Genomic DNA, 16,511 nt, shown 5'->3' with positions numbered 1-16,511 from the left:
AACTAAGTTTTAATTTGTTTATTCATGCTCCTGACGACCTACCAAAACCGCAGTCTTAAGCTGCAGCTGTCCTTAGTCCTTGTGCAGATCTGTCTGTCAGCACCGCCTAATTTTGATCAGCTGCCTCCCAGCGGTTACGGTTATTCTGGGCTTGGAGCTCCTTGGAGGAGAGGATGCAGCGTGCCCTCAATTACATGAACTCGCTGAGTTTGTAAGGGAATTTCAGGCCCTAGACACTTGGCCTGGATAAAACCAGTGACTTAGAAAGGAGAAAGGAACCATACTGCTTTAGTTAACAAGTCCAGCGCTATCTGCAGCTACAGCGTTGTGTGCTGATCATTGGTCGTACGCAGAAGGTGTTTGCGGTCTCCTGGTGACAGCTCCTGGGGACTTCATGCCAGATTCCCAGAATCTAGGGCTGCAGATGATTGTAGGGCAGAGTTTGTACTACCAGCTACACTGGAGGTGTTCTGGGGGTCCTGGTCTTATTCTTAACCCTCTCCAGACTGTTTTCTTTAGAGTCTGGCTCTGTTTATTGCACTAGATTCCCCTGATCCTGACATCCGACAACATGCCTTGTCCTGTGGCATGGTGATGAGGGCACCCAGCTCTGCCTTGTATGCCTTGTGAGGACCAAGGTCTGTCAGTTCCTGCATGTGCCCCTCTGCTAGTCCTCTGCCTGGCTCAGAACTAGGTTGCCTAGCTTTTGAAAAACCGTTCTTGCCTGCAAGGCAGGTGCCTGCTTTTATCAGACACGATCTCTTTGTTCCACTGCCAGCCGATGTTCCTCAGTCCTCCAAAATCCACCTGCCTGGCAGGGCAGGACCTGACACTGAGCCCCAAGATGCTTTCACCAGGCACATGTCCGTTGTGCTCCGCGGTGTGGTGACTGACAGCTGCCAAGCATGAGAAAGTGCATTCCGGTAGGAGCTTACACCCCAAAACTCAGGCTGAGCTCAAGGGAAGGGGAGAAATTCAGTGGGGCATATGGGAGACTCGGCTTCAGGTTACTGACTTGTTCCCAAGGTAGGGAACAATCAAACGAGGCTTAAGGGATGCCAGGGAAGTCCGTGACTATTATCTCCCCTCTCCACCGCTGCCCTAGCTAGAGTTGAGTGATTAAATACCTGACACACGCAGACAGGATTAATTGCTGCTCTTAGGAGGGGAGAGGTGGCTGCCCTCCTATCTGGCACGAACACACCGTTCCCATCACGTCAATGACAGCAAGTGGTTGTTGGGGTCAGACCTCACGAACCACACTCCCAGTTCTCAACCTGCTCCTCTGAAATATTCTCTCTGCAGGATACCTTCTCCTTGCCAAAATGCTTGGCAGCACTATTTGGTAAGTCTGGTGATTTTTATCACGAGACTCGTAATACTTAGGGCCTTCAGTAAGACTTCATGTCCAAGCCTCATGATTCTGTACAGAGAGAAAATTAATGGTATCAATCCAAACAAAGTCCAAACGCTCAACAAGCAAAAGGTAAGTTAAAAAAAACCCATAAAAATACTTCTATTTTTATTAGAAACAACAAATTTTTTTTAAATCCCTATGACTTTCAGCCCATTTCCTGGTTTCTTGAAGCCCAGATTTTGATATTTGAAAGGTTGGCAGTAATGCCAGATCCTCAGAGATGCCAAGCCCATTGTAAGAACTGAGTATCACCATCTTGCAAAAAAACCCACCCAAAACAATGAAGAAAGTGCACGAACTCAGCAGCTTCAGCGTTTGCTCCCTCCACTCCATTGTTAGCAATAGGCTGTTCTCCCTCCTTGACCAGAGCTGAGGAGGTGACGGACTGATGGGGCGACGGGCTGATGGGGCCTGCGTATTTCAGAGGACTTTTGGGGAGCGTGTGCTCCCACTGAAGTCAGCAGTATCCGGGGTGCTTTAGAGCAAACCTCAAAACGGCACATGTGAGATAACTGCTGGGTCTCAGCCCCGTTGCTGATGGGGAACAGTTACGTTACTGAGAATCCAACTTAGCACTGACTGGCGTAACTACAGAGCAGGGTGTAGCTGAGGCCCCTGGTAAAAGCAGAACGATAGGATATATTCTGTGGTGGTTTCATACGGGGTTTTGAGGAGGGTGGTAAACACATAACACGGTGGCTCCCGCAAAGCCTGCTCCCAGGGCAATGTGTTCCTTTGAGACATAATTGATTCCTGCCATCAGGCACCAGCCTGCTCTCCCCCAGGGTCAGCGCTTTCCCACATCCAACCCCATTATCCCACAGACCATGCCTTTTGTACAACACACTCCAGCTATTCATGTGCAAAGCAGCTGTAATCCCCAGACCTTTCAGAGTCAATATACCAGGAAATAATAAATCCCTCTTGTGCACTCTTGAATATGCTGAGAGGTGACTTGTGGGAATTTCAGCTGGGCAGAAAAAATAATAAATTCTCCTTAATTTTTAATTATTTGGAATGCTCGCTGTAGAAAGACTATGTCATTGGTGCATGACTATTTCAGGGTCACCCGCACAAGCAGCTATAGAAATTGCTTTTGCCTGGAAAATGCAGATCAAATTGTCTCATATGATTCTTAATGATCAAAGTCCACTTTCCTTCACTTCTGCACCTGGGAATGGCAGTATGTTAAGCATTCTGGATCTAAAGAAAAACTAATTAAAAAAGGTTAAACCTGTGAAGAATGTACTTTACAGTAATAAAAGACCCCTTTTTGCCCGGGTTCTAATGTCTAAAGGAGGCAAGATAATGCCACGCTGATGACATTTAATGGAATATTTTATGCAGTAGGTCTACTACCAACATAACCTTTTCCCCTGAAAGAGGCAGATTTCACTACGCTTCCACTCCGTTGGTTCAGACAGCAGAATTATGCTTGGCTTGTGAGAGCGGAAGAAGCCAATCCTGAATAGCAAGTTTGGCAGGATAATTTCTTTACATATTGCCTCCCATGCCGAACCATTTTTAAAATTATTTCCTGTGTAGAATGTAGAAACACCCTGAGCAGAACACGGATGGCAGGGTTAGTTGCACCTGGGGGGCTGGGAGAAGGGATCTTCATCTGTGACACCAAAGTAAGCCGTGGCTCTTAAGTTAAAAACTGTCAAAGGATCATTAGGGTTCACCTCAAATAGGCAGTACCCTGTCTTTTCGAACCTTATCCAAGAAACCTCTGCAGAGCAAGTCATAAGAGTATGAGGATGACGAAGGGATGTGGTAATTCTCCAGGGATTTGTGATGCTAAAATCCAGGAATCTTAAGACATGTCCACCCAGCAATAGTAAGGTATGAGTGTGGCACAACATACAGACCCAATAGTTTCATCAAGCATTCAAAGATAATAATTTCCATGCAGATGTGTCAGCACAGGTTTACTTGGGACCCTGGCAGGTGTTCTCATTGCTACTGTCTTCCTCAGTGATGCTGCCACTAGCACATGAACTGTGAAAGTGAGCTCAGAGCTAGCTTGGTCCTAAAAAGCCTTCCATTTCACCTCTCCAAATAAGCCTTTCCAGCAATGCTAACCATGGGCTGGCCTGAGGAAGAGACAAAAGCCCACTTGAGATCCGACTGCACACGGGACAGGTCCTGCAAGGCCCTTCTCTCCAGGCAGCCGTGATGACAAAGGGGCATCCCAGGGAAGAAGTATCTCTGCCAGGCTCCCAACAGACGGGGAGAAAAGAAACTCCTCTGCAAGACAGCGAGAAGAGGCCACCCTTAGCACTTCCACTGCAGAGGAGCACTGCCCCGGGGCTGCTCCTCCTCCACTTTCTTATCGCAGGTGTTCCCAAGTGGTGCCAGAAAAGCAGGAGGGACACTTCAGCCCTGTCCCTACCCCCCACCACAGACACGGACTCAGCTCCGCATTCCAAGAGGGCTCTGTGAAAGAGTTTAGCAGCACCACTCCCATTTCACAGAAGAGCAAACTGAGGCACGGTGAAGCAAACCAGCAGCCCCCGGGTCAGCCAGTGCCACGGCTGAGCTCGGTATTCCTGCTGGCCACCCCCGTGTGGGAACCAGTGTCTCTGCCCCCCTGCCCCACGTTGCCCCTTTCTCCTGGTAAACACAGATCTCTCAGAAACCCCTGCCCGCACGGCGAAACATGCGCTTTTCAGCCTTACTTGGTGAAAAAGCCATGTGAGTTCATCATGCCTTGACAGAAGTGCAGGCTCCACAAAGGAGTTATTAGCACCAGGCTGTGTGGGTTTGGATTTCTCTGCGTTTCCCATACTTTTCCCCTATTGATAACATTTCTTGTTGGGACAATAGAAGTGTGCCTTGCAACTACTCACGACATTAGTGACGGTGCTTGAGCCTGAATGATTTAAAGGGAAAGAATCCAACTCCCAAAAGACCATCTGGCTATCAGTTATAATACAGCAATAAAGGTCAAGGTGGCTTCTCAGGAGTTGGGAAAAAGATGGTTTTTGACACTGAAGAGTCTCTTCAACCAGCTTGGTACATGCCTACCTGTCAGCTCCTAGCTTCCAGGCCTGCCACCACTGCTCCCTTGCTAGGAAAAGGATAACACAGGATACCGGCTTTCGGAGGAAGGTCAGCCAAAGAATACAGGAAAAAGGGTAACACCTTATTATAGCCGGCAAAAGCTAGGGCATGGTCTCTGAGCTGTATCCTATTTTGTATCATAATCCTTTGACAGCTTCAAAGTGTTCATGAGATGTCTTGTCTCCTGGCTTTCCCACAATGCAGGGAATAAAGGGCTCCAAGGACAACATCTGCCCTTCACAAAGAGCTAAGGCCATTCAGGCCCGTACAATGAAAACCACGAAGGCGGCTATTTCAGCGACACCTCCCTCCTTCCTCTCAACTGCCCATTAAACTCAGGCTCCACTGCAGGAATTCCCAGTAAGAAATTGTCTTTGGCTTTCTCGCCTCCCTGCACACTTCCCTCCACCATTTCCATTCCAGATCCTGCGCCATGCTCCCCTGCACAAGCAGTGTGCTGGAGGAAGGCGAGCACACCTCCGCCTCGGGCACCACAGGCTAGACCCTCAGATGGCAGGATGCAGCACAGCTTTTCTCAGGTAGGTTCTGGGTTATTTTCGGTGCTGCCTCAAGGACTGTATCCAGGCAAGAATTTTTCTCATAAGATCAGATCAGCACTGACCTAAAGTGTCCACACAACTTCATTCTTTTTCTTGCCTTTACCACAAAAGAAATAAGGTTAGCTTAATTTTAATTGACATTTTCATGCAACTACAAGCAAGCAGCACTATCCCCATTTTCCAGGTGAGAAAATGAAGTAGGGATGACATGCTAAAGGTCAAACAGGGAGGCAATTACGTGGTCTCTGAGATCTCATGTTCGGCAAACTGCGGCGGGTCCAACCTGCAGTGGGGCAGTGTGATGCTCCTTGGTCAGATGAGAACAGAGCGCACCAGAAATCTCAGGCAAGAAGCAGAACCGACCTCCTTGCTGGGGTCCAAAGATGGGCCTCGGCTACTCAATCCCATTCATGACCTGCCCCTGACTTCCCAAGGCCTAGGGCTTCTGGGTTGAAGCTGATGCTATTCTTTAGCCCATCTTAACCATCGTTCTTGTAAGTGTCCGTATGAAAGACAGAGAGTAGAAGAGGGAAAAGAAAGATCTACAGGGGTGACGAGGCATGGGCCCAGTTCTGCTAGGAGGTGTGTGGCCGTCCTTAATGAGGGCAATGGGAACACTGGTGCAACGGGCTCACAGACCTTGGCGCGTGAAGAGAGGAACAGAGGTTACCATTTCCACTTGCTTCCCATTCCCTATTTATTCATCCAACGTCCCGCCATCCTGACTGTAGCTTCTCCACAGCGTTTAGAAATGTCACGCAAACAAACGTGTTGTTTCGCATTGATAACACTTTGGCTCATCCATTAAAGGTGCAATGACTGTACGGACAAGTGCAAATACACCCACACGCTGGAGACGGCACCTGGGAGGCTGGCTGTAAAGTGCCCCCGCTAGACAGAGTAGAGGGATGTCCTTGGTGCTGTTGATTTTCACCCTAACAGCGCTCCCCTCCTTCTTTGCCCGCCTTCCCCCAAAAGCGTGCCTCCTCCACGCCACAAACGTGAGTGGCATATGTGGGGACTTGGGAATGCAGTTGATCCCAGACAACCAGCTGGAGGGTCAGTGTTTTCCCAGATCCCTGGGCAGCCCCGAAGGGCCACGCTGCACACTCCACCAGTCAGCGTGGGCAGAAGGTTATTCTCTCCAGGGCGTTTGCAGTCAATGTACCATGCACTAATAGATGCTTCCTCTATTGTTCAGCTGCGTGCCTGGATTGGCTGAATGGCTGTGGGAAACACCAGCAATCCCCAGACTCACGTATCTGCTGAAGCTCCCCGATGCATAAATAGAGGAGGTCGGTAACGGCCAAAGCATAGTCTTACGCTCAGCACAGCGGCCTGACACGGGGGTCTGTGCCCAGGACTGAGAGCACTAAGAATGGCTCCCAGTAACACTCTCATGATCCGCATGGAGGAGAAACCGCTGCCAAAAGAAAAGAATAAAGTAAGTAGAGCCCTTGACAGGACTGGGAGGGCTGGTCTGCACTCTATGCAATGGGCTGCCTCTATCAAATAAATACTACATGAGGAAAGATGAAATAGGGAGGGAGAAAGTGGTCTGGGGGAAGGCAAATAGGTTAAAGAGAGATAAAGGAGACTATATAGATTTTTAAAAATCAAATTGAGTGGGGAACAGCTAGGCAGCACCACAAAGCTCTCCTACCAAAAGAAAGTGTCTTTGAACATGTGCCTATCAGGGCATCAGAAGGGGAAATTAGGCCAGGTGTCAGAAAATCCTCAACCATCTGCTCCTCCTCTCTTACAGCTGAGGAAGCCGGTGGTGGAGAAAATGCGCCGCGACCGGATTAACAGCAGCATCGAGCAGCTGAAACTGCTCCTGGAGAAGGAGTTTCAGAGACACCAGCCCAACTCCAAGCTGGAGAAAGCCGACATCCTGGAAGTGGCTGTCAGCTACCTGAAGCAGCAGAGCCAGCTGCAGGACCAAGGTGAGTGCAGAGCATGTATTGCACACCACTTAACGTCCGCTCCCACAGCCCCTCGCCCTCCCGTACAGCCCTGGCCCCTGCAGCATGCAGGGCTATCACACGCCGGGTCTAGGCACATGAGCAAGGCTTGCGGACTCAGGCTCTTGAAAGCACCTCAATGCCTGAATCAGCACTGACCCACGTTTTGGTCATGATCTTAACCCACGGCATTTGCTTCTCTCTTTCTTTTCTAGCATTCATTCACAAGAGTCTGGAGCAGGACTTTAACAGCGGATACCTGCGGTGCCTCAAGGAAGCGATGCGTTTTCTGTCCTACTATGAACCCAAGAAGGAAACCCAGGTGCAGCTAATCAAGCACTTCTGCAAAGCTCAGATGGGTGCAGATGTCATGTACTCTCCCGCTCTGCGTAGTCCGCCTCTGTCACCCTGTCTGTTTGCCAGAAAGCAACCTGCCCAGAAGACTCTGGCTGCTGCTCCTACCATCTGGAGACCCTGGTAGACCTGCTGAAATTTGCATTATTCCTATGTTTTGCTACAAAAACTAGAGGGACGTGGGGTTTCATAGTTCCTCTTTAAAGTAGGAAACATTGCTTTCCAGAGGTGGGAGGGGGGCAGTTACTGTTTTTCTGTCACGAGAAATGAGGATCGCTGAGTAGTTTCCCTTCATAGTGAAGGAATGTGTTTGTATCTTGCAGCAAAATTGCTGCTTTTATTGGTGGCTCCTAGCCAAAGAGAGGACCAAGTTCTGCGGTGATTTAGAGAGCCAAACGCTGTTCAGTTTCCATCACGCTTTGCTTGGCAAGGCTGTTGTGCCTGTGGCTGTCAGTGGAAATCTTCCTGCTAACCCCCTGGGTCACTGGTTCAAGTGCTCCATTGTCTCTAGATAATGTACTGACCTTCCTAAAGAAGGAGCACTTTGAAGAATGTATTTTGTATCATAAAGAGAGTATTGAGCCTTCACCTTTTGAGTGAAAGTTGTTATTAAGAAATGCTGATTCTTCTGAAGTTCCTATGCTATTTCTAGTATACCTTCTTACAGAAAGTTCTGATGATAACAGATAGCTCCAGGGAAAATTCTCTTAATGCGAGTATCTGCTACTCTCAGTTGAGGGATAATTAATGCCTTTTGTAAAGGAAATGCCTGTGATATACCTTAAGGAAAAGGGAGAGAAAGAGAGGCAGTAAGTACTTTATAATCATTCACTGAACACGCTAAAGAGCTTAAAAAGCTTTTATAAAGTTGTGATGTATTCATCCTGTGTGATGTTCTATTTTGGTGTCTTCACTGTACAACACAATAAAAATTGTTTTAACCGTTAATCCTTTGGTTTGAAATTATTCAAATGGCTAATACTCCTGGACTAAGTATTGCATGTAGACTCCTCCTGCAGTGGGGAAGCTCCCAGGAGCTGTCATGTTTCCGAGCCCTTTATTCCAGTACATCTTTATATTTGTGAAATTCATTTGGCAGAACAGGATTTCAGACCCTGCAAAGCAGCAACCTCTGGAAAAGTTACCAAAATTAAAATGGAGTTTGAAATTGAAGTGAGCTACTGAGAGGTGTAAACCCAGATACCTGACAGCAACCTATTCACACTTCAGCAAATCACTAACTTCACAGTTTACCCCCCCGCCCCCCTTCCCCATTAATTCACCCACTAACCTGAGTTCAGTCTTACACTTTCTGTCCATTTAGGAGGTAGCAACATGCAAAACTCCCAATAACTTCCAAAGAGTTTGGCACCTGACTCTGCCTGGGGAGGTTACCCTCCCCTTTGAAACTACCCGCAATGTGGTGAACTAGTTTTTGTTGTCTTTTACTTTTAGCACCTTCTGTTACCTAAACACAAATCCTGTTAGGCAATAACAGAATTGCTCTCTTTACTGAAGTGAAATCTGCCTGTATATGGCTAAAAGTATATGCAATTTGATAGCAAACAGAGATTGAAAAATAATTTCCTCTACGAAATTATTTCCCCATACTCTTCTTTAAACATTTTATTCTCTTTCTCTGACATCCACCTAAGGGTCCAAACCATGCCATGAACAGGGCCTGTGCCTCGGAGTTGAGAAACTGCCACACTCCACCAGGCCCTCGAGTTTTTTTCTATCCAGTGGTAGAGATGGTCTCTCTGCCAAGTATCTTTTGGATGGTCCTCCCTTGATTTTTTCACCCCACCTCAATTCAGAAAACAAATCTATCATATCCTCTTAGGCGGAGGTTCACGACAGCCTGCCTACCTGGCTCGCACCGGCTGGGTGACCCAAGGCATCAGCCTGGGCTTCCCGTGAGTGCGGAGAGAGGCGCTGCAGCATCCCCGCACGCTCTCAGCTCCAGCCCTGTTGGACTCTTCTGCAATTCTCTGTGAACAGCCCAGGTGATTCCCGCCTCCCGAGGATTAAGTCAGCTGCGCTCTGGTGAGGTGAGGAAGATCAGCAGCTGTCGTGAAGGATGGGCTCGTCCTTCTCCCGCACAGCTGCACAGAGGGAACGGATGAGGTGAACAAACAAAAAGGGGTTCAGAAGGTATTTGGGGAAGCAGCAAGAAAAGCACGAGAAGGGGATCCTAAAGCCACCCTTGGGCACCTTAAATACCAACAGCCTCTCCAAAACACAGCACTTTCCCCAACAACATTCACTCACTTTTCCTTAGGAGTTCCCATTCATTGCTCAGCGGGGACTGTTCCCTTCAAAGTAAAACAAATCTGCACAAATAATCCGTTCACAAAACTATTCTCTACTCACAGTAACACATTGATTTGGCAATATGACAGGGAACCCTCTCATTCTTCCAGAGATACAGTAACAGCACAAAACACCACTGGGCAGCAATTTCAACTCTCCTCAGATTCCCTGGGAGAGATGCCCTTGAAAAACTTCATTTCTAGCATCTGCTGTTTTCCTTAAACAAAAGGAAACCCAAAATATCTGATCTTGTCAAACGGCTGCTTAGTTAAGCCTGAAGCAAACTCGGATCTGCTAAGCTGACAAGATCAAACTGCATCCAAACACTGCTGGCTGTACCTGGCTAGTCCTCACTTGACTTGTGATGAAACCCTATGTGATACGTACGGAAAGGACCCAAAAGCCAGCTAGCCAGGTCAAGAACGTATTGCTCTACCTCATTACGATTGCATGGATCGGTTTGGTTATTATTTTACCCTGAACGCACGAGCTGGTTGAGCACTCTTCATCTGTCTGCCAATGCAATACAAGGTGGACTTTTGGTACAGTTCTGCAGTTCATCAGGGGCTGATACCAATGCTGCAGATAGATTTGTTCTTCTTAATGAACGACTAAATAATTCAGAAGAGGTATTTTTAGATTTTGTGGTTGCTTAGTGATCTTGAAAAAGTCACTTCACCTTGCTGTGCTCAACTTGTCTTTGTCAATTAGTACAAGCTTCTGAATCCCAGCAAAATTCAAGCTGTTCATCCATGCCTGTGCATTTTTAAATCAAGCCTAATTAAAGCAGTTTGCAGCTGGAAGTTTGGGGGAGTTCAGACCCAGTTAAAATGCAGCGTGCCCCAAAGCACACCGCAACGTGACTGTGCACCCCAGGGACTGGGAACAGAGTCAGACATGGCATGGAGAATTTTGCTGCTATTATGTGGACGGGCATCTTCTGCAGCTAATGTGTTACCACCCACATAAACCACGTTGTGAATGTCACAGTTGGCAGCATCACTGCGGTTTTTTTAAACCTGACAGCATAAACGGAAAAAAGGAAACCAAAGAAGAGCTGCGCAAGCTGAAGTCTTGGATTTGAACCCCGTCCCTCTAGTTCTAGGCTAACGCAAGAACAGACTGTGGAAGTGACAGCTGTGCAGAGCTCACGTGCGATCACGGTCAGCCTTCTCCGGCCATATTGGCACAAATCTGGAGAGACACGGCTACTGTCATTCAAGCCACGAGGTCTGAGTCGCATTTCCACTGAGGCCGTAGTACCTCACTCCGGCTATAGTGGGGGAGTCGATCACGCTTAGCTGTTAGCGTACATGAGATTCAGACCTCCTGCTTGCGGAGCGGTGTAAGGGAGATGAACAGTAAGCGCCTCCTTTCTGGGCAGGGGGAAGAAAGCAGACCCCACCAGAAAGCCTCCATTTGCCCCAGGGAGTCAGATCCACGGCTGGTGCAAGTGCTCCGCTCCTGTTTTTCGCCAGCCAAAGACTTGCCCCTCTGGGCTTTAGGTTACCAATTACTAGAGAGCTAAAAGCCAGGCCTCCGGTTTCACCAGTCTTAGCACAGCAAAGGTTATGTTTACAAATTATTAATTATTATCACTTATAATAATGGAACGCAGAGCTTCTTATTGGTCCTCTGTCCCCTGGGGTGACTCTCCCCTGCTCCAACACATTCCCACCCTTAGGGAAGATGTTGTTTATTATGCTGATCCCACAGCCCGGGAATACTCTCCTGACAAAGCCCCTATTAACCTCAGAGTGTGGGCCTGAGTTTCTCAGAGTTTCCCACACTTTCTTCCCTATTTATGACATTCAAAGGGACCACAAAGGAAGCGTGCCTCACAACAGCCCACATTAGTGACGCTTTTTGGCTCTGCATTGTGATGACCAGCAATTCCTGTCCCGATAGACCATCTGGAGAGCTATTTTCCCAAGGAGCACATTGATCGATCAGTATTATGTGAGAGCCCTTTTAAAACTTGGGAACGTTATGCTCTTTGACACTAAATAGGTGTCTCGAGAGGGGTTGTCAGAAAGATTTTAAACCATTTAAGGAAGGCCCAGAAAAAATAAAAATCGTAATTATTTCTTTCAAAACACCATCAATAGCATTTGTGAGACAGGCTGACATGAATGTAGGAAATGGTCTAAAATAAAAATGCTCTAGAAGTGATATAGAAAGGAAAGCTTTAAGCCATCAAGTTGTGTGCTGTAAGTACAGCCCCAGACGTACAGGAGTACTGCTGTTCAGACCTGCGTAACGTAGAGAACGCAATTCTGGTTTTCTGTACTCTTCCCCGATAGCCCACCTTCCTCCACACCCATTGCTACATTGCAATACGCTGCGTTCCCCTCCACGGAAAGCGGAGCATCAGGTGGGCTAAGCAAGCTGCCAACTGGTATTACAAGTAGTAGCAGCTTTTGTGAAAACAGCATGTGTCGTCAGTCTGCACCGGGGGCTGAAATCACCACCTACAAACCCGAAGCAGAAGCTCCATGGCCCAGTACCAATTTCCTAGGCTAGCGGTCCTCCAGCTGTTTTGGTTTACGGACTATAATGAACACAAGCCTACTGAGGAGAGTCTTGGGGTTGGTTAGTTACCTTTTCTGGATCCTCTGTGGTTGTTCCTCAACTCAGAGCAATCTACGGCGCGCAGATTGCACACCACAGCTCAGGGTCAAATGGTGAGCATCTACGGTTGGAGACAATTAACGTGGTGGTTCTTGCCTTAGGAAAAGTTAGGACTCCTGCCTGACATGTGAGGTCTGTAAGTACAGACATTGACAATTGTTTGCAGATTTCTGTTTCCCCTTACACTCTTCATTATCTATACCAAGTGAGAGTGGAGACATCTCCCGGTGTTCACATGTGATTTTGAAGACTGCATCTTCACGATGCAACTCATGACTGTGATGTGATTTACAGAGGAACGAGGCCACTAAGGAAGCCAGCCTCTTTGTCCACAGCATAGCTGTCACCTTTCAAGAGCGGGTCCAGATTTCACAGCATCCTCCAAAGAAGGGAATTACTGTGTCACATTGTTTAGTCAACTCCTTGTGTTTGGCAATTTTGGGGATTTGTTTCTTTTAAACCTTCATTCCAAAAATGGGGAACCCCCTGCTTCTGAGCCTCCAAAAATCCATCTTCCACTCCAGCTCTGCAGCGAGAGTCAGAGAGGGGCACAAACTCCTCCCGCAGATATGAAGGACAGTGACAAGGATTTGGATCACAAACTGTTTCAGAGGGACAGACTATTGCGCTAACGGCTGAATTTTAAAAGAGCCCAAACTGAGCAAACTAGTTATGGACTTTAAACAAAGAGCAACCGGACTGCCTACAGCACAGGATTTTTTTCTTTTCTTTACTGAAATCCTTGCAGAAAGTGCATACTGCAGCCAGTTCCATAATGAATATATTCTAGGGACAGCCTTAGTCTAGACAATTTATTATTTTGAAGCATCAGTTAGGAAATATTGTTCTAATTAAGTTTTCAGGCCTTAATAATCATACCAAAGGGGGGGATACGTGTTTCTCTCTTATCCATCAACAGTATATAGAGGGTAGGTGAAGCAGGCAAGGGGGGAACTGAAGATTTGCTATCTTTCCAACTGACGGAGAGAGGGGGAGAGAAGCCGGGAGCTTGTGAGCCCAGAGGGCTGCTGTTTTGTGAGCTCGCCGCAAGGCAGCCTGCCTGGTTCACCATTCACATCAGATGGTGCGAGCCCACAGTTCCGAGGGTTTCCCACGTTGCCCCATTCACAGTGTTAAACTGTCAACAAAAGAAGTGTGCCTCTGCGGGTCCTGAGAAGAAAGCTAACGCCTGCTGCACCATCTGCCCAGCACTTAAAGGAAGGGATAATGCTTTAATCAGTGGGAGTTGGTTTAGCCCTTTGGAGTCCAGGGGCATTGTGCCGGGGATAGGATGGCGTTATTTAAAACCACTCATTTCATATTTCCAGAACTGGAAACTGGGTCAAAGCTTCCCTCCCATCTCACTGTGCCCGCTGCTGCAAACATATTCCTTCCCATACGGTGCGTGGCAGGACCTGCTGTCCATTCCATCTCGTGTGACCCCTGAGAGAGATGCACAAAGCCCTGTGCTTGACTTCAAGCTCCAATAATGGCACAAGTACGTGCAGGCAGGGATTGCCCTGGCTGCAGTTAATACTGCTGATTACAAGCTGACAAAATAATTCAGGGAACTGATTTTGAATAGGACTCACACTCCCTGTTCAATTATAGGTTTTTGACAACCATCAACAATTAAAATTGTTACACCCTTAAGTGATCCATCTAAATGTAAAATGTATGTGGGCTGGAGAGGGAGGAGGGGAGAATGGCTGACCTATGAAAAATCACTGCCAGGAAAAGCCTGGAAGTTAAAAGGGGCTTTGCAAACTGCAGGTTAATAACTAGTTACAGGATCATCCTTTGCAGGATCATATCCTTTTATCCAACCACCCTGTGCGTGCTGGAGCACGTTGCTGTCTGTGTACCCACAGACACAGGTTTTGGCCCTGGCTGATTGAGAGGGATGCTGAGGGCCAGTGAAACAGGTTAACTGCAGCTGACGGTGAAATGGAAGGTTTCCTTTTTGGTTTTGAAAGGCAGACACAGGAAATAGGTACGGTTTTCATTAATATCGTTGTAGTAAGAAACAGGTATTCAAAAAATAACATTCCCAACCTGCTAGCCTATTGGAGACCATCTAGGTTTACTCCCTGTTCTAGCCTCTGACTGTGGAACATGCATTAAGGAAAAAAAAATTATGCCCACGCATGACTCCCCTTAAACCCATTGAGCCCCACATACTGAGCTGGAACAGAGGTACCATAAAGCATAACTGGGAATTTGTCAATATGAGGCCTCACATGCCTGACTGACAGATCTTAGATGCGACTAGCGTTGGATTGGATTGTGCTTGGGGGCGGCAGTAGACCTGAGGAGGTGACCTAGAATAGCCTGGAGAAAAAAAAAAAATCTCAAAAAGGCAGCTCTAATCCTGGATTCTATCTGGTCCTTTCCACTTCGTTACCTGTGCTCATTGCAATACATGTGGCACGTACACTGAGAAAGCCCAAGATGGAGCAGAGGCACAGGATATCCTAGCGTTTGTATTTACATTCTGCAAGTGGGATAATACAAGCAGAGTAATAGACAAGAATTGACTTCTCACTGCATCTCAGTTGTCTGTTAAGGGAAAATATATTTAGGTGATTACGTGGGGACTCAGGACTAAGGGAACAGTGAGGCATTTGCAAAGTGGCATGAAATTAAATAGGACATGTTTGGGAAAGGCATCATAATCATTACATGTCACGGGCTGCCATAGGAAAGCCCAGATTACCCATACAAAAGCAAGGAAGAGCTCTGAATGTAACTTATAGAGGGACTTTAAGTATTTAAACAATGGAGAGGAAAATATTTCAAGCTAACTGCTTAGTGCAAATTGTTTTAAAGGTTCTTCCCTCAATTTTAGTCTTTAGTTGCCCAAAAATTATCTGGTACTATATTCATCTAAGCACGGTTTAATGTCAATGAAAGGGTTTAGTCCCTCTAATTCTGCATCTTTTCCCTTACAACCTCTCTTTTGGTGGTGGGCACAGAGCATTATCTCTTCCTGGGATCAGTCTTCTGTGTTTAATTTCACCACAGCCTGGGAAAAGGCAGCACATTGAGATGTTGACGTTCCCAACATCAGGCAGAAGTTTGATTATAATGACGGCAAACGCTTTCCCACGTTCTTACCCCAGCGCGGTAATGCCAAGCCCTATTGTGTCACACACTCCCCAGTCCACCTGCTCCTTTGGGAGCAGGGTATTATCCCCAGGCAATTCACAGTCAATTTGCCATGCTGTAATAGATGCTTTCTCTATTGTCCCAGGGCACGCATGGATTGGCTATCGACTGTGGGAAACTCAAAGTCGCTTAGGACCCATACATTTGTATGCAGCCACTGCGTATAAATAGAGGAACTCCCGGCTCCCTTCTCCATCCGCCCACCGGCCAGCTCTGAGCTGAAACCAACACTTGGGATAATGGCACCCAGTGCTCTCTCCCTGGAAATCCTAACACCCAAGGAGAAGAACAGAGTAAGTATCCGCTGTATCTGTGACCGCGAGGGCAAAGAGCTGAGAAGGGCCGAACTCCTTTAGCAGCAGGTTATATAGAGACGGGAAGGGGGAAGTCTCACGGCTAACTGTCCTCTTCCCACTTTGTGTTACAGCTCAGGAAACCCATCGTAGAGAAACTGCGCCGTGACCGGATTAACAGCAGCATCGAGCAGCTGAAACTGCTCCTGGAGAAGGAGTTTCAGAGACACCAGCCCAACTCCAAGCTGGAGAAAGCCGACATCCTGGAGATGACCGTCAGCTACCTGAAATATAGCCAAGGTGAGTACATCCCCTGATCACGATTGCTGCCCTTACTTGTAGGCAAAACTCCAGCCTGAGCCTCCCTGTGTAACACTTCTCCCCTCTCCTGCCCTTGCAGCTTTTGCAGCGCCCGCCAAAAGCCTACAGCAGGATTATTGCGAAGGGTATGCCTGGTGCCTCAAGGAAGCTCTGCAATTCCTGTCTCTCCATTCGGCAAACACAGAAACCCGGATGAAGCTGATCTGCCATTTCCAGAGGTCACAAGCGGTGCCTAAGGACTTCAGTTCTTCTTCTGCACCCGCTTCCACCCACCAGCCCCCTGCGAAACAAGCGGCACTGAAACCCTCCTGCAGCCTCTGGAGGCCTTGGTAGGCCAAGAGTAGCTTTTGTATTTCCTGGACATCTGCTCATGTTTCAGAGGAGATCGTGACTTGCTATACAAGTCCCCCCACTCCTCTCACGA

General features: G+C 47.6%; 1 protein-coding gene across 1 annotated transcript; it reads left to right on the top strand.

Annotated features, from left to right (window-relative positions):
- The first annotated feature begins 6,421 nt into the window (after positions 1–6,421).
- On the top strand, positions 6,422–16,420 carry LOC104255582 (transcription factor HES-5). The gene is made up of 6 exons (XM_059829869.1): positions 6,422–6,487; positions 6,809–6,995; positions 7,223–7,396; positions 15,645–15,766; positions 15,901–16,066; positions 16,167–16,420. Exons 1-6 carry the CDS (start codon positions 6,422–6,424, stop codon positions 16,418–16,420), a joined length of 969 nt encoding a protein of 322 aa, XP_059685852.1.
- The last annotated feature ends 91 nt before the right edge of the window (positions 16,421–16,511 follow it).

The sequence above is a fragment of the Gavia stellata genome, chromosome 27 (assembly GCF_030936135.1).
Source record: "Gavia stellata isolate bGavSte3 chromosome 27, bGavSte3.hap2, whole genome shotgun sequence".
Classification (NCBI taxonomy): Eukaryota; Metazoa; Chordata; class Aves; order Gaviiformes; family Gaviidae; genus Gavia; species Gavia stellata.
Note: the sequence above shows the minus strand (reverse complement) of the source record. Positions and strands in the feature narration are given on the sequence as shown.